At 36.2% G+C, this 27,938-nt stretch overlaps 1 protein-coding gene and 1 long non-coding RNA gene across 3 annotated transcripts in view; one reads left to right on the plus strand and one right to left on the minus strand.

Annotated features, from left to right (window-relative positions):
* Positions 1 to 27,938, plus strand: part of LOC134554726 (adhesion G protein-coupled receptor A3-like) — a 253,447-nt gene that overhangs the window by 87,507 nt on the left and 138,002 nt on the right. The window contains exons 3-6 of the mRNA XM_063405559.1: positions 5,838 to 5,909; positions 9,353 to 9,424; positions 17,019 to 17,090; positions 17,803 to 17,966. Coding sequence (XP_063261629.1) covers positions 5,838 to 5,909; positions 9,353 to 9,424; positions 17,019 to 17,090; positions 17,803 to 17,966 — 380 coding nt within the window. The remainder of the gene's footprint in view (positions 1 to 5,837; positions 5,910 to 9,352; positions 9,425 to 17,018; positions 17,091 to 17,802; positions 17,967 to 27,938) is intronic.
* Positions 220 to 27,930, minus strand: LOC134554727 (uncharacterized). 2 transcript variants are annotated; one of them, XR_010081306.1, is made up of 7 exons: positions 26,985 to 27,930; positions 26,153 to 26,301; positions 15,913 to 16,002; positions 10,733 to 10,853; positions 6,060 to 6,165; positions 2,254 to 2,455; positions 220 to 1,188 (listed from the first exon to the last, which is right to left on the minus strand). It is a non-coding gene; the product is annotated as an uncharacterized LOC134554727 (long non-coding RNA). The 2 variants fall into 2 exon arrangements; XR_010081305.1 differs by having other exon boundaries at positions 220 to 2,455; positions 26,985 to 27,928.

The following is a 27,938-nucleotide window of genomic DNA, read 5'->3' on the forward strand; positions in this document are numbered from 1 at the left end:
TCTTTTGACCTTTCAGTCTTGTTTTAGCCCCATCCAGCTGATCCAGGGGACCCCTCCTTGGGGGCTGGGTGGCACAGCCACTCTGTCTTCAGTCCCCAGGTTACAAGTGCCAACCATCTGCCTCTCTGCCTAATGTGTCCTTACCACATACGTCTGGGTTTGTGGCACAGAAAAGAAAAGATATATAGGAACAGTTGCATATGTTTGGAATGCTGAATTTTTATTTCTTAAAAACATACCAAAGTGGAAGAATCTAGAAAATGATGAATAGATGAATTTTCTTTATTTGAAAACGCATTTAATTTTGAGCTATCAATAACAAAATACTGAAAGCAGAGGCTGCTGCCAAACATCTTTGCACCTGTATTCTGCTTGGTCAATGATATATTTAGAATGAAACTGCATTAATTAATATTTTAAAATGTTATTTTCTATCATATACGTTCATAAAAATATATCAGCAAATTTGTACTGCAAGTCTGTCTTGTTTTACCAAGCTTTTCAGTCATTTTTTTTCTTACTTGACATGCTGCTCCTTCAGTGAAAATACCCCGAGTCTTACATTTTTGCTCCATGACTATTACTGTGAAAATGAAATAACTTAAAACATTCTATGGCAATCTTTGAGCAAGCAAACTACCATAAGCCTCTCTCTGTTTTGTTCCATCTGCCATTATTAGTACTTTGTTTTACACTTTTAGACATGTTCCTAAATAATGAATAACTGCGAAATTACCACAGCACATTTGATGTGAATGAGTCATCAGCCTTAAATTAAAAACCAAAGTGCGATGACCTTTCTGTTGTTCTGCATGTCATAATTGCCATCAAGTGATGGGTCTGAAACCTCCAATCATTCATTAACACCTTGAGCAGACAGCAGTCATTTTTTGTCTAGTTCTTAGGGTCTATTGTTTTAGGGAATCCAACCAGTAATGGCTTGGATTAAAAAGAGGAAATTATAGGAAAATACATCATCAACATGCTAAGCAAACAAAAGACCTATAGCCTCTGTGTCTGGAAAAGCAGACCATTATTAGACAATTACTGTCCATATTTATGTGCATGCTTATGTTTATTATCTGATGTTTCTCACTGAAAACAGTTTTGTCTTTATCTCTTGGAACTTAACTGAGATGTGACTATAACTTTTCTGATTCTGGAAAGCAGGTTCAGTATCCACTCTCACTGTTAAAAAAAAAAAGAAAAAAAAAAAAAAGACAACAAATGAGTTCTGGAGTTCCATTGGAGCACTTTAGTTAATTCAGTTAATGATGATGGTACCAGGTAATTGATCTTACTTAACCTGCCTGTTTCATAAAATATGCTTGGCCAACAATGGAGATGAAAATAAGTTTTCATTATATCTATGCCACCAAAGTACAGCAGGTTACTGGCTCCTGTACAGATGGGTACCTTTGAAATATCTTCAAAACAAGTTTTACCAATGTCAGCTTAATTCCTGTTGAATTCAGGAGTGCCAGCCCTGACTGTCACTGTCATGATGGCAGAATAGGTGCTAACTCTTCTCTTTCATCACTGGCTATGCCTCTTTGCTACTGCTTCGACCATAATCTTTTCTTCAAACATCTCTAGTCTGCATTCATTTCTTGGGCAAAGGGGACATTTGGTTTAGCTGTAATATTTCACATGAGAAAGAAGTGGAAGATGTGACCTTAATTTTTTTTGGCTGTTGTTGTTGTTTCATAGTAGTATGCAAAATGTGGAAAGTCAGTCATGTTTCATTGGTATTTGGCATCTGCTCAACAACTGATTGCTCTTCTCAGAGCTTTTTTGGAAAGTTTGCAGCACCATAATGACAGCTTTCTAAACACAGATGTCCTCTTGGTACAACCTATAATTTTTTATGAAAGATGTATCGATGTCAGGAATTTGAACAAAGTGCTGGAATTAGTTGAATATTCTTGTTATGAATATGTATTCAAAATATCTACAGGGCTTATATTGTAAGTTGGAGGAAGAATATGCAATGTCTGAAGGCAAAGCTGTTGGTACAAAACAACAGAATATAGTTTAAGATAAATTGATTCTTTTATAATGGACTGTCTAGTGAACTATTCCCCAGTATGTATAAGGGCATACTGTGACCTTGAAGCATCAAGAATCTCAGGAATACATTTAGATAATCGGGGATTTGGCCACAGAAGGTGTCTAATAGCTGAGAGGCCTGGAGTAGTTATTAAATGTTCTTGTGAAGTCCCATTAGTAGCCTGTTCCTCTTGTTTCATTTACCTCTCAGCTAAGCCATCAGGAAGTGAATACTTCAAACACAAATTCTCCCTCCTCAAGTCAGCAATTTTTCTTAAGGTTTCTCTTAGATGTTTTCGGTCAGTTGAAAGCTTAATGTGTAAGATGATAAACTTCTAGCAGCTTGTAGTTCTTAGTAAAGGAATCCTTGATTGTATTTACCTGTGGGCCTGTTATTTGCAAATACCTGCAAATAAGAAGACAGCGCTTAATGGTTATTGTATGTAATTTATGTAAGTTCAGACTTGCAGGTGAAAAGGAAAGTCTCCTCTGTAACCATTTGAGATTGCTTTTTAATGAAAACACAGTTCATTCTATATTGTTCTTGTACCTATTTAGTTCAAGTTAAGATCAGAGTACCATGCAGGAAGTTTATCCAGCAACTCTAATGATATTAGGGGAAATCTGGTTCAAGAAATATTGTCCCATTTTGGTTTTGTGCAGCTCCACAGCCTGGATGTAAGTGCTGCAGTTTTTATGACTATAGCTGTAAAATGTAGATGTAGATTCTCTCTATCTGTACTTGTACATGGCACTTGGTTTTGATTTATTTTCAGGTCTGTACTCCCACACCACTAATGACACGTCATTCAGGTTCAGAATAGATACTTTAAGTTAGAATGCTGCATCAGAAATGATGGAAAACCATAAGTGTTAGTTAGAAAATGCTTTCTTTTTGGACTTCAACTGGGTCACACTGTGGTCATTCAATATTATGATGCTGGGGTTCTTTCCCTTCTCTCTTGCTTCTGGTTGATGATAAAATCACTTGTCTGGGATATGTGCATGTGTGTGGCCCAGCCTGGGCTGCAGTTTGGCTTGTCTTGGATCACAACCTTTTGCCAAACCTCAGCAGTAGCTCTTGGGAAAAAATGTAAATATACAACCAAATTTACCCTGGCTTCTTTATTTAGCTCAGTGCAAGTTAATTCTAGTTGCTATAAGGCTTCCATATGACAAGCTTTTTCCTAAATCAGAAAATGGGAAAAGCTAATTTAATATTTGAATTATAGTAATTTAGTCAAAAATATAAGCGTGTGGGAAGCAAATGGGATCTCCTAATGCAGCCGTAAGAATTGTAAGTGTTTAACAGTTTTGATAATTTTATTTATTAATTTTAATCACATTAAAAGATGTGTTCAAGGATGACAAGGAAGAAAACACCTATTTTATTAGGCCAGAATTATATGGAAAGATTATGCAATAATACAAATTACTAAGAAAGTGCCAGAATTGTGGTCGGTGTAATCATCTACAATTTTCTGAGAATATCCTTACTAAAATGACCTACCTAATTTAAGTGTAATTTCCAAAATAAGGAGACCAGATGTCTTGTTTGTGACAGTGTAAGTGATGGACACTTTTCCATGTAATGGCCTACCTTCTACTAACATTAAATGACCTTTTTTCTTCCTGTAGGTGATAGCTGAGGATTATGCTGGTTTTTCCTATGTGGTTACAAGTTATGGGGAAACAGGGCAGAGTTTCCATTACTAGAACATAGAAGATTTCAGTAAATGGAAGGCCTTTTGTCTGCCTGGTTATTTTGACTGTCATTAAAACTCACCTGTCAACAGTTTGCCACTTACCCTATTTTATGTGTGTTCTGAGCTGTTAGCACTGCTGGCTACAAGAGCTGATCACTTTGCCTGATTGCAGCTTGCAGAACATTTAGATGAGTTGTCAGTTAACACAGAATGTGTGTAATTTATACAAAAATTAATTATTAAAACTGGCAGTTTCCCCTGCCTAAAATGTGCATATTTGCATATTAACTATGCCTCTTAAGTTGTTTACAAATGTGCCCCAGTGTAAAGCTTGAGATAGGTTTTTACTTTGTCTTTTGAGTTATAAGAATACAGCTGTTCCATGATGAAAACAGTATTCTTCCAGGCTTTTTTATATGGATTGACTTCTGCAAGCCAAAGAACCTTGGCCTGGGTAGTTACATATTCAACATACTGTACAGGCAAAAGGAGTGGACACAAATGTTTAGTACTGAATATTTGAATGTTAATAAAAATGAGGCTTTGACTCACCCACACAGCAAAAATCCTAAATCATTAAAGAAGTAAACACCCGTGTAGATTAACTTTTGCCAGCAAAAGACTTGTCCTTGCAAGTTGACTCTTGAGAAGAGGGTGCAGAACTTTGATTTAAACGGTTTTATTTGTGATAAGGTGTGGAAAACTCACAGTTAAAGAAATGGTCAGAACTTCTTGAGCAAATGAAGACAAAGATAAATCTAGCAGCTGCTGTTGGTTCCAGGAAACTAAGATGAAAATGTTAGCTACAACGTATTTTAAAAAAACTCTGAAGCTTCTTCCAATTCTTTAAGACTTCTTAAAGACTGTTAGTGTTGCAGGCTGAAAGCTGAACTTGACTGCTAGAGTCCGACTCAGATCTCAGTTAGGGACAAATCACTCATCAACATCATTGTTACAATGAGAAGGGTGTGAGACACAAGTTTTTGAAACTGTATTCTGGAGATCTACAAGAGTGACTGGGAAAGGGTAGAAATACTTGTTTATGATACTGACTTTGAAAATAAAATATATTGTTCTGTGAAATAAACATGATGAAATCTTGCCCTATTCAGGCCAATCACAGGTAGTGGACTGAAGCTTTCAGCCAGTGTGCATTTTATCTGCGTTAAAATAAAAAGTCGTAAATAAGATTATTCCTGTGGCTGTTGATCCATCCATGCTTTGGCAGAGTCAAGCAGTGTTATGTGCTGGAATTTCTGGAAATGACCAGCCTAGAAACAGCACTGAAATTAGTGAGCACCAGTTGCTCCCTATGAATTGCAAATTATCAGAAGATGAACACTGCCCACAAGAATTTACAGCATTTGTCTCCTAGGCCTGCTTATCTAGTTGTACTGAAGGCACTTCCTCAGGGTTCACATCACAGAAGTCTTTGAGACAGTTCAGCAGTAAATCTCTGTGGGACTGAGCTGAGAGCAGTGTCATGGCCCCAAGCTCTGTGTCAAGAGCAGACGAGATTACTAATGCCAGTGAAATATTCTTTATCTGTGAAACCACCAATCCTCTGGATTGTCAGCAAGTGCAAAATGAAGCACTGCTCTGCCAAATATGAGGAACTGCCTGTATTTCAGAGCAAAAACCTGACCTGTCTGTCTCACTGCTTTGCCTGCATTAGGTGGAAACGAGAAATTTATTAAGTGTAAAGTGCATGGTACAATGAATAAGCAAGCTAAAAGGCACTAGCTTTGCTGACTAATTATTTCATTCACTCTTTGATTAAAACATTTTGTTCCTCGGGCGAGAATGGCTGGTAAGCTTCTTTTGAAAGGTATAAATAGGAAAAGAAGAATTAAAACAAGCAGATTTATTTAAACATCTCATCTTAACCATCTCACTTGGAAAAATATGTTTTTATAAACTGCAGATGATGTACTGTTTTGATGCTACTATTTAAAAGAAATTCTTAGTTTTAGCTAAGATAGATAAAGGTTGGAATTGCATTGAATTTCATACTCCACATGTATAACAGTGGTAAAGTAGGTAAAATGATAATTAACTGCTCCTCCTATTATGTCTCTCTAGAGATCTGAAGAATAATTTGATCAGCACAATTGAGCCAGGGGCCTTCTATGGGCTTTCAGAACTGAAGCGCCTGTAAGTATTGATTCCATTTGAATTATTCTGAAAATTGTGTTTGTATCGACGTTTCTATCCTTGGGCAACTCAAATATGCCACCAAGCAATAATCAAATAAGGGCACTGGGTGTAAAATAGAAAATCACACACTCTGCTTTTTACATTTACCATGCCTTTTTCCTCTCCTTTCCCTGCTTCCATTTCCTTTTCTTTTTTACCTTTTCCCATTTAAAATCATCAGTTTGCTCTCCAGTAAATGTCCTAACAAGTACACCTGCAAAGATAAAAACCATGCCTAATTAATGACTAAGCAGATGATATCACTATACACATTCATCAGAAATAACACTAAAGAGTTCAGATGTGTGTGAACAATGGTTTGTGCTACACTGGGGTGGGGTTTTTTGTTTGTTTTTTACTTTTATCATAAATCAGCCCTATAAAATGCATTATTAGAAAGGAAACTTTGCAGTTCTGTAGAATTTGTCATCTTCCATGCCATCAACCTTGACTTTGCTCAATTTTTTTTTTATTTCATCATGGTTTTCTAAGGAAACAGGATCTTACACAGTATATTCCCTGTCCATCATTCTTGCAATTCTGTCTTGGAAAAGGTTCTCATAGTACTTTCAGAAGCACTGGTTGATTTTTAAACTATATTTTAGAGGGTAAAAATACCTAAGTTACTAGAATTCTACAGCTGGGCATTTTTCTTTTATTAACAAAGACTAGAGACCCTTCTTAGTTGTACTCAGCCTAAGGAAAAGTGAGATGAACCCTTTCTTAATTATAATTTTCCGAATGACAGCTTCCAAATGTCCATACACTGCCTAACTAGGCCATCAGCACATGCAAGGCATTTTCCTAGCCATCATGTATGCTGTCTTATGAGAAAACCTATGAGAAAACAGGGATTATTTTAGTGGGATGGGAAGATTTAGATGAGAAGGAGAAGGAATGCAAATTCGCAGAAAAAGAATTTTACAGATCCTGTGCTTTTCTGCTGTGTGGTAGTCCTGAACTGCTGTGTGCTGGGAGCTCTGCACAGGGTTTCTCTCTGTACTGTGGCTGTGTTTTCTATCACCAGCCTCTCAGTTCTGGTGTGTTTGGGGAGAAAGCCAGTTGCATGATAATGATGAATTCAGAGCAGCATCTACGTCTTTAATACAAATAAGAGTATTAGGTTTGGAGCTTTCTTGCTGCCTCTGTGTTCAGGGATAACAGCAGAGTACAATAATAAAAATGAGCGCTAATTGTTGTTTTGGCCATGCACTCTAATGACACAACCCTGACCTCTTGTGGGAAAAGCAGGAAACCTGTGCAAGGCATGGGCTGCACATGCACAGCCTGCACAGGTGCAGCCCTGAGGTCAGCCAGGAGAAGGGAGGCACGGGAGGGGAACTCATCAGGCTTTGGAAAAGAGAAGAAAAGACTCTTCAGCACGGTAGAATTGGCAATGTTGAGTTTTGTCATGCCAGATCTCAAAAGACCCCATTGCTTATGTGAACAAGTAACACTGGGAGCAATCTAGAGACAGGGAATCATTTACTTGCTGGACTGCCACATTTGATACAAACCTGTGCAGTTCCATGGTAAAGAAGAAAATATCTTCCCACCTTCAGTGTGCAACTGTTGGGAAGGAGACACTAGAGCACAGGGAGTAAATAGTGTCAACTCCTGTACTGAATACAGTAATTAGTTTAAGACTATACATTCACATCCTTTTATTTCCTTTGTAAAATATAAATGGTGCTGAGAAAAGCAGAAGCTGATGTAATGTGGACAACTGCAAGAGCAAGGACTATGGCAAGTCAGACAGACAAGCCACAGGCTCAGCATGTTTTTGGTGAATGATTTGGAGAGTCGTTATAATTGGTATATGAATGACAGACCAAATTATTTCCAGGGTTTACTCTAAAAGGTACACACAAATTAATGGAAATTGATAATTTATGAATCGCTGAAATTATAGCATTTGTTTATTCAACACAGAAGAGTTTCTTGCTCTAACATCAACTTTGTAAATCAGCATTAGTAAGTTAAATGTTTTACTCATGAAAAGGAGCATCAGCTTTGTATGTTATGAACTGAATTCTGTTTTATGTAACAGATATTAATCTGGGGGAAAGTGTGGCAAGTTGCCTTTTCTTTTTGCTAATTTTTTTTTTAAAAACATGTTTTAAAATACAGAAATTTCAGCCATATAGCTTTTCTTAGGAGAACGTAAAGAATAATGTAATATGAAATTATTGTGCTGTATTGTAGCCTCAGTATTGTCTCAGCTGTTCCCTACTTAATATGCTTGACAAGCGTTTAAAAAATATTTTTTTTCTAATATGATTTTTCATCATATACTTGCACAACAATATATTCTTTGTCTGATAGAAGATGACTTCGTAGTGAACTCTAAAGAGATTGCCTTCATTTTCCAGCTAATTGGATGTGTTCCCATGAAAGCAGTAACTGGATTTGTCAAACTGCAACCTTTCGTCTTCCATTTGATTACTTTAGTGTTCTCATGTATCAGTAGAAAAACATGGAATCTGCACAAAGGAATCAGAAAACAAATTCTAAAACAAAAAATACATCCAGATCAATTTTAACATTTTTCTTGGCTGCATGATCACTTAAAATCCTTACCTAACTGCAATTATTTTAAAGTACGCACTCGGTGAGAAGGAATATTTGGGTCAAGGTTGAAAACCAAATACATAAAAATCAAACTCTCATTCAGAATCTACCAAGGGGCTTTATTCATGTTTTTACCACAATATAATTACTTCTACCTGTCTTCATTTTCTTCCTGTAAGCATCCTGTACACTGTGTTGCATGTATGGCTTAAACAGAAAACATTTCTTTGCTTTCTGCAGGCAAAAGTTCTGGAATGTGATGCCTTTTAACATTTGTACTCTCAGAAAGCCACAGTATTGCTCTTAAGAGAGCTTGCCAAATGCTTATCAAAACTGACCTCACTAGCTCAAAAATTAATTGCCTTCTGGCTTCTGTGATTTCAGCAAGAAAGGCTGTTTTTAATGAGATGAAACATGAGTAAACAGTAAAAAAAAGTCAATTTTGGCTTTTGCATGGAATATTGCTTGGAACAAAATGCATAGTATTCTTCCTAAGTAAAAAACCACAGGTGCTAATAACTCAGATCAATAAAATTCTGTATATTTGTAATATTATTTTGCTTTTATTTGCTACATATATATAAATCCCATTTTAATGCAATTAGAAATCACAGTATGATTTGTGGAATATTGCTCAATAATGTTAATATAAAAGTTATTTAATCTATTTAATTCAGTTATGTTACATTATGGGAAAGGTTTTATTTCTCATTTTTCTCTAACTCGTTAAGTACTAAAGATATAATAAATATAGATGCTTTGTGTGATTACATAGGGGTGTATATAAATAAGACAGAGTCAATGTTTCATGGAATTTTTGTTTGTTTCAGGGATCTTTCAAATAACAGAATCGGTTGCCTAACACCAGAAATGTTTGTTGGACTCAACAATCTTCACAAACTGTGAGTTTAACACCAGTTTTGTTTTAAACAGAAGAAATCTAAACTGTCACATGACTGACCTGAGTATAGTTGGCAAGAAAATTGCATTATAAGAAATTTGTAGATTTTGTACTAAAAGGCCCCTCTCCTCAGCCTTTGTGATGAGTTGGTATTTTAAATATGTTTTCTCTATTTCAATTCTAAAATCTATCAGAACTGCAAAGAATTAAATTTCATTTCTACATTAAAAAGAGGCTAAACATGAAATTTCTGTTTGCATGTTTAAGAAACAATTAAAGTAAGTTGGCTGTAAATTTCCTAGCTGGGAAAGAGACAATTCACAGGAAGAATACTGGGTTAAATGGACATTTGGCTGGGCCCAGGAGGGCTCTGGATCTTTATTCAGATCTGTCTTCATTGCTGAATGAGAAATAAATTCCTATACTGCATCAGAGTGTCTGACAAATCTTATACTTTGTTGTCATCCTCTCCAGCCAGTTATGGCATTTCCTTGGACAAACAGGGAAATCTTTCTAGGAAGATATGCCATGAGGTGAGGATAACACCAGGTAAAGGGCTGAAATCTGGCACACTTACAGATCCCTTAATGAGAGTAACTATGCCAAGTGTTCTCTGATGAAAACAAATGAGAACAGATGATGGGAAGAGGTTTGATAGCATGTGATGAACAGGTGCAAACCACCCCTCTTTTTATCATCTCAAATGATGTGCCAAATCAGGCAAACCCAACTCACCTCTTGAGGGTTTCTGTGTCTGCTTTTGTTGTGCACAGTGAACGTGACTGTGACTATAAAGCCAGATTACCTTGGAAGATAAATTTATTTCAAAATGGCGACATCATATTATTAAATGGAATGTGTTTCTAGATGCTAGGAGCAGACTCAGTAAAAACTGTTCAAATCCATGCTCTCTCAGAAAGATCTGAAATTTCCATTCACAAATCTGTAAGACCCCATCTTATGAATGGATTAGAAGTTCAGTACAGAACATCAGTCTCTTGGTGGGAAGGAGCAGGAATCCATTCCCAGAGAGTGCCCGGCAGCTGGTCTGTGACAGTGCTTGGCTGTACTGTCCCTTTTCTCTGAAGCCCAGGAAGGAATGTGGCAGTGGCTCTCCACACCCTTCACCAATGCTGGGAAAAGGCACAATGTGCAGGCTCAATGCCAATGGTTACTGGGCTGATCAAACCACACCACTACAGTTCCTTTTTGAACAGATTTGTACATCTCTGCTATTCCTGGTAGCCTGAGTATCTGTCCCATCATTGGCAAATTTTTTCTGAGCTGTAAGGATCAGAGAAAGACTCACCAGTTCCCTCTACGCAGTCAATTAACACTGTATTTTCTTTAATCCAGTCTTGTGAGTTTAACTTTCATTTTGAAATGGCTGTATATCCAGAGCTTGCTGTATTGGCTTCCTTCTGAGGCCCCTGTTTACAGCAGAAATTTGAATAAGACATTTATTAAGTGTAGCTCCCAAGTCTAGTAACACTTTTCACTTTGAATAATGTTATTTAATGAATTACAAGTCCTTTTATATTTAAGAAGGTTCATCTCTTTGTTCCTTTAACATTGATCAAACCCTAGTTTTATCATCACCAGATTTCGTGTTCATATTCTCTTAATTTTGTCAGAGTCGTTGTTGAAAGCTCTAAATGCAAGCACTCAAGACCATTTCTGCAGAGCATCAGGAATGTCTTACTCCTCTCCCTTCCATCTTGTCCTTTATCTTGCCTTGTTGTACAGTAAATGCACCTAACACCAAGTTCTTCAAGCTTTTGTGGATATGATGTCCATGCATCAGCGAAAAAATTATGATTCTGGTAACTGAAGACCTCTTAGTCTGGCCTCTTTATAGTTTATAAGCGAGTTTTGAAAGAAAGAAAAATGGGAAAAAAGTTGGCAAATCAGAAATTTGTAAAAATTAATATGAGGCTATAGATGGTATATCATGTATAAAGAGATGTTCACTTTTCTAGACAAGATAAATTATTTCTTTGTTTTCTAGCATGATGTATAAGGAGATGTAAGAGGAGATGATCATTAAAATTTATACTGGTGTTTTCACATGAGTGGAATTAACCTATTTGCCTGGCTATTCTTTCAATTTTAACTAACTCTGCATATCAGAAGTCATACTGGGGTTGGTCTTGGGAAATACAATTTCCAGGATTCAGTGGTATTCATGGGCTTCTCCCATGAATACTCATCAGCCAAATGACTGGCCTGACTGAACAGAAGAGAAAATCATATTAATATGACATGTTTAGGCTGTATATAATAACTACTCTTTATTAATCTCTTAGTTGTAATAGAGTAGTATTTTTGAAGTATCTTTTACACTATGTCTTAGCATACTTTCCAAATTTTAACTTAAGTTCTTCCTGTCACTTTGCTAAGTTTTTGCTGTTATCTTCTCTCTAGTTATTTGATCTTTTAAAATTTTGAATTATTGTTTTCAAGATTTAAGACTTGTCGGTTAATCTATTTAGTCTATCCTCCATTTTTCTTACGTGGGTTTTAAATTGCTTTTCTACCACTGACCTAATGAATGGGTCCATCCTGCATTGTAGTCTCTGTGGCCTAGTGCTGTATTAATTACTTTATTTGTTTTATTAGTAGTAGTATTTCAAAAGGCTGTGTTTTGGAAGTCAGAGGCTTAGTAACAGTTTAGTGGACCTTATGCATTCATCTGAAGTGAATCAGTTCATAACTGCAGTGTCAAAAGCTGCCTTGCAGGGATTGTCCTCCTTACCAAACCAGAGAGTGCCACCACTCTTGTTGGGTCACTGATTATTTTGTGAAGAAATACAGCCACAGTCCCAACCAAGAGGGACTGTTCCCTTCCACCCAGAGTATCACATGTTCCCGATCTCAGGAATCTCCTGTAATGTCCTAATGCTGATGGTAATTATCTGAACTGGGATCTCAATTTGCCTGTGGTGTAAGAGGTGGTCGTTGTTAGTGGACTGCAAGCTGATGCTGCCTGGTACTTTTCTAACACTCTGCAGCTTTTTTTCCCTTGGAAGTTTATTAATAACCATACTTTTTAAACATGTTTAAGAAGTGACAGTAGGTCACCTTTCTGTTGCCACTGATATCTCTGAACTGCCATTTGAGGGGTAGGAGAAAGCTGTTCTCTGGAAAGGTTATGGAGAAGCATTTACTCAGTGCAGCATCAGTGCTTGTAACACGGAAAAGATGACAAGTTCTTATACATGGAACTGGTTACATAGCCATTTACTGAAGGAGAAATATAAAGATGTTTACGTATGTGTTGATTTATGTAGTTGTTGATGTGGTAATTAGAGCTCTCCTGTGTTATGTTAGCAGAGATGAAGTACAGAAGCATCTTTGCAGACTGTTGTCAAAACCAGTAGGGAGAGCCATGAGTCCACTGGAAGGAGCAAAGGACATAAATCTTTTCATGTGGTGTCTGTGAAGTACAAATACAGAATTTTCTTGTACTGTTTACAAGCACAAATGACAGGTGAAACAAAATAACACAGTGTGTTTCATTCAATCTTGTAAATCTTATTCAATTTGATAATAAAGGTGGAGCTAGAGCTGAAAAATCAGCTCTGGGCATCAACTAACTCAGCGTGGTTTAGCCCAATGGTGTGATGAATAAATCTAAAGTGAGTACAGTAAAGGTGTGTTTAAATACTCCATTAAAAGGATGAGGATTGCCTGGGCTTTCCAGGATAATGCAGACACTCTTCAGAGGGCTCGGTGGTTTTGTGCAGTCTAGTTTAGAACAGGACAACCTACAGAATTCTTAATTAAAGAAAAAATGGATTAGTAGTATCATCTTTTTTAAACTTGCAGACACACAGAAACCACAAGAAATGATCAGCCTCTTGATAATGTAGAGAAGACTTTTATTCCATTGTAATCAGGATGTGTATGTCAGGGACCAGAAATTGAATTTGAAGTTACTAATGGAACCTAAAATTTCATGCAGGCCCTGAAATTACTGCAGCCATTGACTTCTGATAATGTTCCTTGAGATTGATCTAATTTTTACACCCTCTTGAATTTGATGATTTTTACTCTGCAAAATGGTTTCAAAATGCTTTCACGTCATGACATATGTAGCTGGCAGTGCCTCAGTATGAGAGTAGATTTATTACATCTCCTAAGATACTAGTTTAACTCTTTTGGCTAATATATTACCTTTTGGCTGTGTTTATGCTGTGATGAGGTGCATGTATTCTAAATAGGAGTGACATAATTGAATGCAACAAATCTTCCAAATCTCCTCTGGACCCAGTGTTTCAGTGCTTTGTTCCAGAATTATGTATGCAAATATATTTCTGCTTGGTAATGGAGATGCTATCTACATTAATTCTGTTTATATTTAATCTAAGTATGAAGAGCAGTGGAATACTGGGATGATGCCACTGTGCTGATATACCAGACTTCATTTATTTATTATAGTCCCTCATAATTCATCTTTTCAGGTTTCAAAATGTTGCAGCCTGAAATCTGTTTCAACAAGTAGCTACTGCTGGATCTTCCCTTTGGAGGTTCAAACCCAAACTTTATCATTGTTTGATTAAATTGTATCTGATTTACTCTTCATCCTGCCTCTGAATCATCACCAGCAGTTAGCTTTGTGATAATATTATACTGCAAATTCTTGTGTGACTTTCTTGATGTCATTGCAACAACTAATCACTTTGTATGGTGCCAGAAATCAAATAAAAGCCACTAGCACAGTTAATCAGACCCCATTTCAGCAAATAAGGAAATGCACAATGTAACCTGCCCTCTCTGTATTTTTATTGACATTTTTGATACCCCCTGTCCCACTTTTCTTTTTTTTTTTTTTTTTTTTTGCACAGCTCAATCTGTTACCATTGCATTCAACTTTTGCTTTTTAATGGTTCTCTTAAGATGGAAGTATTCTTTATATACATATACTTCTGCTTCTATCTGTATCCTGCCTCAGATGGTACTTTGGCACATGCAACTCTTTTTGACTGTTTTGTGCAATTTGTCGTTTATATTAAAAGTTTTGGCAAAAGTGCTTTACTAATTTCTGTAAAAGCACAAGTATATGAAAAAACAAATGTAAGGCTTGCTAAGTAAGAATGAAATGTTTTACCTCTGATAAAACTGAAAGCACATCTTTGGATTAATGGAGTGAGTTAATGGCATAGTAAGTGCTATCAGCTTTGGAGTGCACTAATTTGTTGTGTTTGAAATGTTTGCAAACTAGGTGTTACAGACTTTTTAGAACAAATGCCCTTTTAAATCAAGCTAGAGTGGAGTTTTAAGATATCTGAAATGGAGGAATTTTACAACATTATACATTTGACAATATTTTTATATATAGTGTAAACTATGTGCACTGAAGGACCAGGTATTTACAGAATGTTGCATCAGCTCAGAAATGCATGAGATATTTGGGTGATTTGAGATTTCTGAAATTTTTGTTAAACAATGAGCTATTTCCACTGTTGGATATCCAAATATTGTAGTTATATTTCTTGGACATAGAAATGTGTTGCTTTTAGACTTACACAGCCCTGTGAACATGATCCTAGTCTGCTAATTATTAGTAGTAATATGGAAGCTTCAAACCAGGTCATTGCCAGAAGACTATGAAAAGTGGAATAGCTGCCTTTTTGCTGATGTCACTATCAGGAACTCAATTATTCCAGTACTTGGTAAAAAGGAATTCTATAGGAATTACAATCATCTGTAAATGGAACACAGGTCAAGAATTTTCAGGTTACTGCATTGCAGGTCAGTTCTGGATCGATGTCTTGGTGAATTTGGTAGCACCTAAAAGCTCATGGATTCAGTCCACACAAAATGAGCACCTCTGGCTGGTGCTTCTGATTTATTTCAGTGTAAATGTCAGGGTTATCAGTTTCTGATTTAGTCCTTTTACTGTGTCAGTTCACTGAGCTGCTGTAGCATATGTCTTGTCAGGCCTAATATCCAAAATACACTTAGGTAGGTCCATATAATTTTAAGTAAAGAGGTTAAAAGAGTCTGTAAAATGCTCAATATTTTTAGCTTCCTGTTGACAAATCCAAAATATTAAAGGTAGAGAAATATCTATCTACAAGCAGAGATGCATTTCCACCTTCAGACATATCCACACTTGAAGAGGTATTTGAACGTTCATCCAAGAGCTTTGCCAACTTTATAAAGGTGCACTGTCTAATAAAATCTTAAAAATTAGTTCAGTTATATTAACATATCTCATTGTCACTCAAAAATTTCACTTTATGTTACTGAGCCAGTTTATTTTTACAGTCAATTACCAGAATTTTGTTTTAAACTGCTAAGAAATTTTGAAGTGTTCAGTTGTATACAAAAATGATATTTGTTACTGCTTCAAGAGTGTCCTAAACTAATATATAAATTAGCACTATTTTCTCTTCTTGCTTGAATTCATTGATGCATAGATTTCTGGACAGGTTTTAGTAGAAGGAAGGGTTGTTGAGTTTCAGTCTTCCTTTGGTTCTTTACCTGGTTCAGATCCCTTGCAGCTTGATGGATTCCTCACTGTGAGCACATCTGGATGTGATCTGGATGTCACTCTTCAGTTTAGCTTACGTTCTTTATTTGTAGACAAAAGAGAAGTAAAATCAATAATCATAACAACATCCTTTTTAAAGAAAAAGTAATAAAACCTTTTTCTTTGCCAGTCTACTTTTTTTTTTTTTTGCTATATCTGCAACATATCTCCAGTGAAGAGCTCTGAAATTTTCCTGATAACTGAATTTTTGTAACCAACCTTGAATTCAAATGTGTGGTGTTCGGGCACTGAACAGAAAGGAACATATTATCAATATTTCATAAGTAGGTAATTCATATGCTCTGAAATGTTAATCTTGGATATGCACTAATTTTTAAGTTTATGGGTATAGAAAAAGACATTATTACTTGACAATTAAGCATTTAATTTTCCTACTGCTAAGACACTGGCAGAGCAATACTGTTAAGCTGTGTAAAAGTGAATTGCCTCTGTTTGCACATATTCAGCCTGAGCCATTCAGCCATCAAGACAAGAAAGAGTAGAGCAGTAATTAAAATGGAAATGTCCTAATTTAAGGATGGGAAAAATTGGTGTGTTTAAAGTCCTTTGTAATACTGTTTGTGTAGTCACTTTGAAAACTCATTACTGTTCTAAGGAATTGCTTGAATTCTTTGGAACATTACTAAATTAAGACACTGCTTTTGTTTCTTTAACTTGAAGTGGCATTCTGTGTATACAATAAAAATACAATATAAGTCTCCCTGACTAATTATTTTATTAATATTGTCACTCAAATTCTAGAATATTCTCTTCTCAAATTCTGTTCTTTTAAATATGTAGAAGTGTTCCTCTTTATGAAACCAAGTAAATTGTATGTATTTCTGCTGGGAAAATAAAACAAGTGAGAGTGTGTGGATTGATTGAAATATTACTGTCAAATGTAACAAAAAGCAATGTACCAAATTTAAATGTATTTTTACTGTTGTCAAGAAAGCAAAACTTCTTAATTAGCATTGGGAAAATGATATTCTATAACAATTTTCTTTTCTCCTTGTATTTGTTATAACCAACAGTAATTTGCTTTTTTTTTCCTTAGGAATTTGTCAGGGAATATTTTTTCAAGTCTCATGAATGGACTTTTTTCTGAGCTGCTAGCTCTGAAAGCCCTGTGAGTATCATTCCTTTTGTCTGTAAATCTGAAATAATTCAGGAAGGCATTAGAATTAACATAGCAGAGGTGAATGTGAATTCAAACAGGATTGTTTCTAGAGATGCATTCCAAAAATGAAATCTGCATTGTTATCCATGTCTGACTCACTGTTGATGAGCTGCCATCTTTACCATTCCTGGCTAGCCCAGTCTAGTCCTCCTGACTAGCATCCCCTTTTTTTTTCTTTATACTTTATAATCTTATACTTTCCCATGGTTTCATGCATTACATCGTATTAGGCTCTAATTGCCAAAACCAGTAATGTTAAATATTTTTCCTGGAATTATACTAAAAGTGCCCAGTTATTGATATTACCTGCCTAAGATTTAAAAGTGTATACTGAATGTTTCTGCTTACAGGGGTTTTCAGTAAATGAAAGTATGTTATAGTATGATTCTCTGCAGTAACACAGACTCAAAATTATTTCAGTAGTCAGTGATGCTGTTCTGGAACCAAACCCAGAATTTTTGCATAAAGTTATGAAAGTAATTAACAGTGGGATGTGTATTGGTTGTCTCAGATAGATTAATACTATCTTTGTATTAATGTATTCATAATTATGCATTTATCTAGAAGTCTCTTTGGAATTAGATAATTTGAATCTAGCAGAAGAAAGTACGTTCATGGAAACTTCATGTGTACCAATTGTGGTCATTCTTTGCCTTTGTAGACATTTCAACACTGATTCACTGATTTGTGACTGTAACCTAAAGTGGGTCTTGCAGTGGGCCAGGAATGCTTCAGTCCGAATAGCAGAGGAAACAGTTTGTGCTTACCCCAGTGCTTTGCATGGACTGTCCCTTTACAACCTGAAGGAAAACCAGCTGATATGTGGTGAGTTGTACTCTGATTTAGCATTACAAATTGAACTGGAATCCAGAGAAAATATCAAAAAAACAGAAATGGTGCAGAAAACCAAAAAAATAAATAATAAAACTGACAGGTATGTGGCACAGAACATATACCTATGAATGAAGGAGAACAGAAAAAAATACAAATTTCTTATTTAATATCTCAAGAACACCACTGTTCTGCAATGCATTCAGTAATATGCGATTATGACATAAAACATTTAGCCATGTTGCTAGTTCTACATTGTATTCTTTATGAAACTGAGGATTCCTACAGGAGTTTATATAATGTCTCTTTCAACTTACACGTCTGACAATGTGATATTAATGTCAAATTTAATTCTTGTGTTTTTTGTTTTTATCAACCTGTAACTGTGCGTTTTAGCACTGCTTCCTGGGGGTGAATAGAATTCTTACAGTGAGCTTCACTTAGGTGAATTCTGTATTCCAAGATCTAGAAGTGAAATATTTTATGGATATTCTCCATCATAACGAGCATGGCAGATACTGTGCAAGGGAGAAAGCAAAAGAACATTAATAAGTCAAGAAAACTCATTTCACACTGGGCGTTGTCTAGCAATGAGCAGATGAAACCAGAGATTTTTAAAAGTATCACACTGCAGAGAAAAGATCACTGCCTGAGATGATGCCAGTGGCTTCCAGAATCAAGTTTAATTTCACACATAGTTGATTAATTTCAGAATCTTTCAATCTTTGACATGCTTGAATGACAGAAAATTGCTGAGACTGTGGCTTTGCTAATGTCTTCTGCAAACAAAGGGAGAGTTACACATTTCTCCTAATAACCAGAAGAATGAGGTGTGTTGCTAACAAACCTAACAGAAGGGAGATCAGAAGCTGACTGGAATGATATATAGAGAATTGGTTTTAACTACAAATACATATGTTTATAAATTGAGAAGAGATGTTTATATATAAGAGATGTGAATGGATGTGAATGTTACCTAGAGATGATCCCTCAGGTGAATTGTAAAGGAAACACAGACAGGTGTCTGGAGGAAAACATGGAATGAGCTCTTGTGAGCGAGAGACAGAGGCATTTCCAGTAGCCTGTGGTACCAAATATTTGAAATTCTGCAATTCACTTCAAATATCAAGCTCCCATTTTATAAGAGCCATCACGGGCATCTTCATAGAGAAAGTACTTCTTCTAAAAGTGCTGGAATGATCAGAAGAGTGATTAAAGACTGTTAATTGGTATTTCCGGGTAACAAGTGAATATAAATCTCTGAATTCTATAGAGGAAATGAAAGCAATTTTTCAGAATTTCATAATTTAATTCTTAATGGGACTCCCTATCAGACCTTGGATACAGAATTTATGATGCCCATCTAGTTCTCTCTCCTATTTACGATCTCCTCTTGACAAGGGTTGTAATGACTGCCAGTAGCTTGACATTGCATCCAATATCCACAGAGAGTTTTACAGTGCTTGTAATTGCTGAGCCTTCCCTCAGCTCTGCCATGGTGCTCAGAGTATCTGCTGGGTAGCTCACAGTGCCCAGAACATTTAGCAATTTCATTTTCAGTAAGTTAATTTGAGCTTGGGCATAATAGAAGGCTGTCTGGCACCAAAATAACAATAGCTACTGAGAATGATTTATAAATAATATGTGTTGAAATATGCACAGAGCTGCTCAAATTAAGCATATCTTAAAGAAAATATTGAGTGACTTAAAAATTAAAACCTTCTTCATGTGAACATTATCCATACTGTCAGACATTTTAATTTATAGTCACTGATCTTCCTTCTACATGCTAAGAGATGTTGTATCACAATCCCAAGATGAGCAAAAAATAGAAGAATGAAAGGGAAAAAAATGTGAGAGAAATGGGCAAAGAGTTTTGCAGGAGAGTTAGGCAATGAACCAAAAAGTCAAAATATGTGGATTCTGAATAGCTACAGGGAGCAGTTTGCCATCAGCTTTGTAGATTTATTTTATGTGTTGAGGTGTTGAGGTGAAAATCTTTCTCATGCATCTACTTACTCATGATAGCCAAAGTAGTAAGTTGCCTGTTGGAAACAGTCAAAAACCTGCTTTAGGGGTTTTTGAGAGCTAAGTAACTGCACAGTTTTAGAATTCCCAGGGTTCTGCTTGCATATTTCACTAACAGCTTTTAAGAGCTACTTAAATCTTCTTTAACAAAATTCTCCAACTGTCAGAAATGTTTGATTATAAAACAATTCTTCACAGTGTTGGAAATAAGGCTGAAAAGCTAGTTTGATGACAAAGCTTGGTTTTGCCCTTTTCTTGTGCCTTAATGATGAGGGACTGTGATGAATTCATAATGATATGGACTGAGGATCTTTCTGAAAAATGGCTGTGAAATTGGCCCCATGCAGTGCCTTGTTACTCTTTCTCCATGACCCCCAATACAACTTACTCAATTTCCAGGAGAAAAATTACATTTTCCTGAACACAAGTGCTATAAATTCCACCTGAGGTCTGATAGGGGTCCGTGATTTTCCCTGGCTCACATCATCAGCAAGGATGGATTCACTAGGCCAAATTCTTCACTCAAGAGAAACTCATATGAGTTTTTGTCTTATGGGGATTATGAAAGATTGCTCTTAAATCTGGGGTTTGATTATTTATACTGATGAATGAAGTATTAGAATTTAGTTTCTGAGTCTCAAAACTGTGTTAATGTTACTGAACAGCATGAAAAAGTAAAATTCCAGTTGTTCTGCAAATTACAATTGACATATAACCGAGATGGAGTGCTTTTCTGTTAGAAAACGTTGACTCATCAAAACAGATGTTTGGAAAAGTGCTGACTTTCTTTTTTCCTCCAATTAGATTTTATTTAAAAGTTAGAAAGTAGTTGACATAATATCAATAATATTTAGATAAATGTTTTAACTAAAATGCTGAAAATATTTACTAAATAATACCAAAAAATACTGCAAAGGTCAAAGTATAAAAATAATTTTATTTTGCTTTAAGATATTTATTTATTTATTTATTTATTTATTTATTTCTACCACAAAGAAAATTATCTAATTCTCCTGAGACAGAATGCTATCCCTCATATGAATTAAAATTTTGGGGTTTGAGTATACATATGCTCTATTGATGTTTATAAATAAGTAATTGAGAACATATGATTCCCTTCTGTTAATTAAAAAAGAAATTGCCTGAAAGAAAATGTAAAAGGATATTGAGAGATCCGAGTTTTTTGCTTAGAGTTTATTGCATTAATACATAATGAATTACATTTTTATTCCTTATCATTATGTATTTTTTCATGCAGTTAGTAAATAAGTTTTGTTCTTTTTTGGTGTCACTAGCTTCTCAGGTTTCTGTGGTCTGTTGTTGTAATTTTGGTCACGGTATGGTTGCATGGACCTATAAGGCAGACAGGTTCAAAGAACTAGAGGTAGGGTCTTGTTGGTTCTCAGGAAATCTAAATGCAGACTAGAGTCTACAGGGTTTTGAGGTGATTTTGCTCTACTCAGCCAGATGGTTTGCTGTACATACATCCACATCCCTGCATCCCAGCACTTGGAGCAGGCTCCTTCTGCTGCATGACCCCTTTCCTGTGCCTGTCCTTGCCTTTCCGAGCTGTGCTTTGGGACAGTCTGCCAGAAAGCCCCATAAAGCAGTCTTGCCCCATAAAGCAGTCTTGCCCCATAAAGCAGTCTTGCCCCATAACGCAGTCTTGCCCCATAAAACATTCTTAAACAGGCCTGGGTGGCTCTCAGGTCTCTTTGCATCTGACCCCATATGAGATGCTGGCTAAAGGTAATCCCCAAAACCTGCGTTTGCCCCTTTTTCTGTGTTGACGCAAAGCTATGCACAGGTCTTTTCCTTGGAAGAAACAAATTGATTGCTTCTCTTTTTATGATGCTTCTGTATTGAATGTTTGTTTCCCACTTCCTTATTATCTGTGTTGAATTGAAAGGGAGGAAATATTTTTGTGTGTTGAGCTGCTTGAACACAGGACTGTGGGACAAGAGTGACAAGAAGTTCTAAGATAGAACATTATTTCTTCACCTGTACTCTGCACATCTCTGAAAAACCCATGCTGTTGCAATAATTATAACCAGAAAATGGAGACTATTAGCAAAGCTGGTATTAATAAATGTTCTCCATATGCCATCCTCAGCACAGAAAGCTGAAAGGTAAAGGAAATACTTACAAGCACAAATGTTAGATACATTCATTGAAGACACAGTCTCAGGGGAAAATGTGGTAGAAATAGAATTTGCAAAGCACAGAGTAACAGCAAATTACAAGACAAGTATCTCAGCTGAGTCATTTTCCTTTCTTCTGTTAACATGGGTGAGATAGCATCTGGTTTTAGGTACCACCTCATCTCCCATAAATGCTCCCCGAGTCACAGGAGCCTGTTTTTCAGAGGTGGAGTACCCAGAGCTTCAATACCCAGAAGCTTGGTTTGAATTCTTGTGTTGCTCTGTGTGCTTCACATTCATGGAAATCAGCTGTAGGGTGTTTCACAGAGGGGTTATTACAGTAAATTATTTTGAAAGTACGTAATATCCCAGAATGTGTGTTCTGTTCATGAGTGGTGCACCTGTTGGTTGTGATCCATAGAATTGTAAGTATTTACATCAGAATTCTGGTGAGAAATTCTTTGGGTTGGTTCATAATTTACTAAAAGCTTTCATAGTCGATTTGGACTTTCACCAGGGATGGCAAGGAGTGAGCACTCAGAACTGGAGTTGTGTCTGTGTAGGATCTGTATGGGGAGGCTTCTGCTGTGCCTTAGGGGTCTACTGAGAAAAGAGTTAACACTGCAGTAGGATAAAAATCCACCCTACTGAAAACAGAGATGAGAAAAGAAAGTAATAGCTACACGTTGAGAGTGTCCAACAGTGTTTGAATTATTACTCAGTCTCTGGATTCTGTAAACTACCTTAGTTTAAAGTGTTAACTCATGAGTGAAATTAGCAAGTTCTGACTCATAAAATATTATTGAAATGTGGGGTTTGGGGTATGATCCACTCCCTACTTAAGAGGGACACTTCAAAGGGAGGAATAAAAATCAAAGAGATAAATCCTTTTCTGACTTCTGTATTCTGCAATAAAATTCTTTAAATGTTTCATGGAAAATGTAAATAATTTATTGGAAGGGAGGAGATAAAGTTGTTAGGGAATTGTTTGTACTTAACCAGCACCTTGTCTTTTGTAGTTTGCCTCACTTCACTGAGAATCAGAGTATCTGTTCCCCCAGAGGAGCAGAGTCAGGCTGAAATGTAGGGGCTTTTTACTCTGATGCTCTGTACCTGTTCAATTTGTGCAATGCTTAAAAAAAGAAAACACATTTATATTCTTTATGCATTCATTCTACTTGTGTTCTTAGAGATTTCTTGTCCATTTTAAGATTCAATTTCTTACAAAGGTAGGAAGTACTTTCATCGTTACTATTTACTGTCACATTTTCTAACCTGCATTTCTCATGCTTAAATATCAGGAGAACATTAGGGTATCTTTCTCTCAGGCCACATGCCACTCCCTAGTCTATTTTTATAAGTAATTTTTTTCTTTTTTTACAGTCTTACCTAAAATACAAAAAAAATTCAAAACATTCAGGATATTTTAAATCAGTTAGAGTAATTCCATTGGGAAAAAATAAATATTTCTTTTCTATACTTCCTCTATAAAGTACTTCCATTTTTTTTGAAGCCACTTTTTTTTTTTTTTTTTTGACATAGGTCCTTAAAACATAGTGGCTTTAAATTCTTTCTCAGCAATGATGAGTGTTGTTTTAGATGTTGTATTTTTAGACATTTCTTTATCATTTTACCTAATGTAATTGCACATTGTTTCCCATCATTCCTAGCAGAGTAAGTTAGTATCCACTGTCCAATAGTAAGAGCTCTGAGAGAAATACATACTTTTAAAATGCTGAAAAAGGAAAAAAATAGATACCGGGAAATTTTGTCTTTGAAAGAACTTTTTCAACATTTAAATTTAAGCTGAAATCAACTGAATGCATTCAGCCTCAATCTGTGTCAGTTTTTTACAATACTGTCAACTGTCCTCTGTTAGGGATATTGGTTAAGAAGTGAGACTTGAAAATCCTTTTTCCATGTGGTGCCAAAATTTAAGTATCTACATTGCCATTCACGTCTTAAAATTACAAGTATATATATTTGCACATAGATTGTTCTTAAAAGTTTCCTTTTCTGTCTAAAATATATAGCAAGAAAATACAATGGCTTAAAATTAACAAGGAGTATTTTTTCTTCATTTATATTTCTCAGTGTACACAAAGCATATTTTTGGTCTCATTTGTTACTTAAACTTAAGGGGACAGGTTTGAGATTATTGTTTCAACCATTTCTTTCTTAATTTACAAGTCATTCTTACTGCATTAGGGCAGTGTAAATATTGAACTGTCGGGGGCTTTCAGTATGTACTAACAGACTAAACTCAAAACCTCAAACAGGAGGAATGATGGATTAATTATCCAGATTTAGATTTCAGTCCTGCAGTTTCTTGGCAGTCCACAGGTTGCTCGCTGCATTCATGTGGAGCATCATTGTCTTCCAGAATATGCAGGATCAAGACTTCAGCTCTAATTCTGCAGGGAGTGCCTAATCACATGAGTAGGTCTAATTATGTTAAAATAGGAATATTCACACTAATAACCTTTCACAGGATTAGGTTTCGCAAGACATGGATACTGATAAAGTTAGCAGTATTTTAATCCTCTTCTAATTACTTTTGTTTTACAATGTTAGCGATTGAGGATTTTCTTTAATAAGAAAACATGCATAATAACAGAATTTATATAAATCAGATAATATAACTGTATATAGTGGCTCTTTCAAAGATAGATGGCGTAAATTCATTTTATGTCAGAGCTAAGTGGCCATTTTTATATCAAAGTTGGTTTCCATACTATCACTTGGTAGTATGAAATGAACAATGCTTTAACCTTTTATCTCCAAACTATACATTTCTTATCTAATAAGATCAGTCTCAAAATGGGGGGGAAAGGACTGTGATGCCCTAAATTTAATATTAAACATTATTATGCAATTTCTTTAGTGGCAGTTGAGAATACTTCTGCAAGGCTGGGGGCATAAAAGTAGTAACAGTTAAATCCTATATGTGAAATAGCAGAAATATTAAAACGTTCATTTGAGGATGAAATTTTACTACAACATATTTTCTTGCATCTGTGCCCATACATGAAAATCCAGTTCAACAGAAATTTTCATCCCTGAAATCTTGCTGATTTAGATGCTGGAAATGCACCCACTTGGGTTTTTTTTCTCCATAGCTTACTCTTCTATACTGCATTAGAGGTTTTTAATGTATACTTGTATCTTATTTTCTACATTATCTTTGACTACTGTTCCAAAAATCATGCAAAGTAGCTGAAGGAAAATTTAACCAAGGTGGAGTGAGAATAGAGATGAAATGAGGCCATTTTAATCTTCAAACTTCTGGCCTTGAACACTTAGCTGGCAATATTCAAAAGCTCATGAACAGCACAGTGTTAAAACAGACAGCTCTGACTATGAACCATTGAGTATCTCTGAATATATATTCCTTATTTATTATGGTAACATGAACATTAAAACACTAGGGTTAAATTTTATACTGGTGATTTCTGGATAAAATTATATTAGCTTTTTAACAAACCTGGATTAATATTGTCCAATAACAACGCTTATTAAAATTTGCTGTACTTCATCCTAATTGTTGTCATAGGGAAATTCCCTACAAAGCTTCCATTCTAACAGTCTCTCTTTTAATTAAGTGGAGTATACCACTGTGGCATTTCACATTTTTATAGCACATTTCAACATACAGCACTTCTTTAATGTTTTTATAAAAATGGCTGTTGAGAGCTCCTGACACTGTCAGCTGGGCTGAAAGGAGTTTGGAATGGAAAAATTTAATACTTCAACAGAACTGTCACTTGTTCAGCACTTCTTTTATGAACTTTTTTTTTTTACATTCTGGCATAGATGAGAATTCCTGCAGCCTACTGGACTCTGGGCAATTAGGGACAATCACTGACACTCTTGGGACCTTCCTGCCAGCATCTTTCCATGATCTGAGTGCACAGTTATGATTTGAAAATAGAATGGTGTAAGGTTTGGAAAGATGAGTGCTGCCACTTCACTTCCCAGTTAGAGAAAGCTAGTCAGAATATTTGATTATACCTGTGGCATCCACTGGAGTGGGTCCAGAGGAGAGCCACAAAAATGATTTGAGACATGGAACATCTTTCCTGTGAGGAAAGGCTGAGGGAGTCGTGGTTGCTCAGCTGCAGAGGTGAAGGCTCCAAGACCTCAGCGCATCCTTTCAGTACCTGGAGAGGGTTTATAAGAAAAATGGGGACAGACCTTTTAGTAGAGCCTGTAGCAATAGAATTAGGAGTCATCCAAAGCTATGACTGTAGCTAATCTTGGCATATTTGCACTGAATTTTAGCTTTTAGTTTTGTCTGTGAAATACCTCTATGAGATTAGCTAACCAAGGTAACTGCACCAGCAGCAATGGACTGTGACAGCCTGGGCTCACTATCCTTCTAACTCATGATAAATCCTGTTTACTTATCCTGCCGATCTCCTTGGATGGCTTTACAGAAGTTTGCAGGAGTAAAAACGCAATAAAGGACTTGTAGCTTTTCGTAAAACAGCCTGCAATGTCAGAAATCTTGCTCTTTATTTAGTGGCTACCATTCCAGTGTAGCACTTAGCATTACAAAAGAAACATAACTCCATAATTTAACTATAAGACGCTGGGAAGAAAAAACCAGCAACAACAACAACAAACTAACCAAAGCAAAAGCACTGCTCACTATTCCTATTTGAAAGCATGTATGAGAGTGAAAGGAACTGCTAAAATGAGGTGGAATATCTCTTGCCTTGCCAGCATTATGAAGCTGGTGGAAATAAGAAGCTATTACACGAACAAAAGCTCTGCTTTTTCTCCAGTGAGTGGTAAATGAATGTGATACAATGCTTTCTTGTCCCAAGCCCAAGAGACTTACCTTATTCTGCTGTGTTTAATACATGTTGGCATCTGTATTTTCTTGATATTATGTTGAAATTGGAGCCAGGCACAGCTTTGATTAAAACTGAAGCTTGGCCTCAGTTCTGTATTCATTCTTGACTTCCTTGGCACATAGCATGGTCTGTGACCTTCTACACCAAACGTTTTGTTACTGCCAGCAAATTTTGCAACACAGATACTGGCGCTGGTGTGCTGGCACCTCCCTTTTTGGCAGAGCTGGCTGTTGGAGCAGTTAAGATCACGCTCTTTTTTCCAGTTCCATTTGGTAAATATCATCAGATACAATTTGCACTGTCAGCAATTCAGATTTTTAACTAATGTTTTTCAATTTGTTTTTCCTCATTTTCATCTGTCCTTTTTCTTGGATTGGTTCCTTTGCTTTGTCCTCACTTCCAGCTTTCCCCCACTGTGCTTTCCATGCACATTTCTTTCCCGCTGAGACTGTATACAAATATTAGAGCTCTAACTCACACTTTTGTCAGCAGGATGTGCCGCACTCTGTAGGCACGCTCAGCTCAAATAAAAAGCCCATTGGCAAAGACAATAAATCAAGTGATTAACAAGAAGCAAAATGCCAACCTTTGCCTTTTTTTCTGTCCCAGACGCTTGTGGCACACTGCAGCAAACTGAATTTCCTACCAATAAACTGAAGTCAAAGGTGTATCCTGAGATGTGGGCACGGTAATGCTGAGCTGATGTGTGGGCAGGCTGGGGAAGCCTGTGGACTTTCCTGTTTCTGGTTGTGTGGAAACTGTTGATAACAAACAAAGCCATTTAATGAGGACCAGAAAAAGTACAGCAGAAAACTGTTTCTGGTAGACTGAACAGCAGAAGGTGCTGGTGTGGTGCAGGTTTATGGTCTTGGTAGCTGCTGAGCTGCCCAGATTAAAGGTTATGCAGCAGGAAATGCAACAAAGGTGGCTGCAGGTAG

This window comes from Prinia subflava, chromosome 9 (genome assembly GCF_021018805.1).
Source record: "Prinia subflava isolate CZ2003 ecotype Zambia chromosome 9, Cam_Psub_1.2, whole genome shotgun sequence".
Lineage (NCBI taxonomy): Eukaryota > Metazoa > Chordata > Aves > Passeriformes > Cisticolidae > Prinia > Prinia subflava.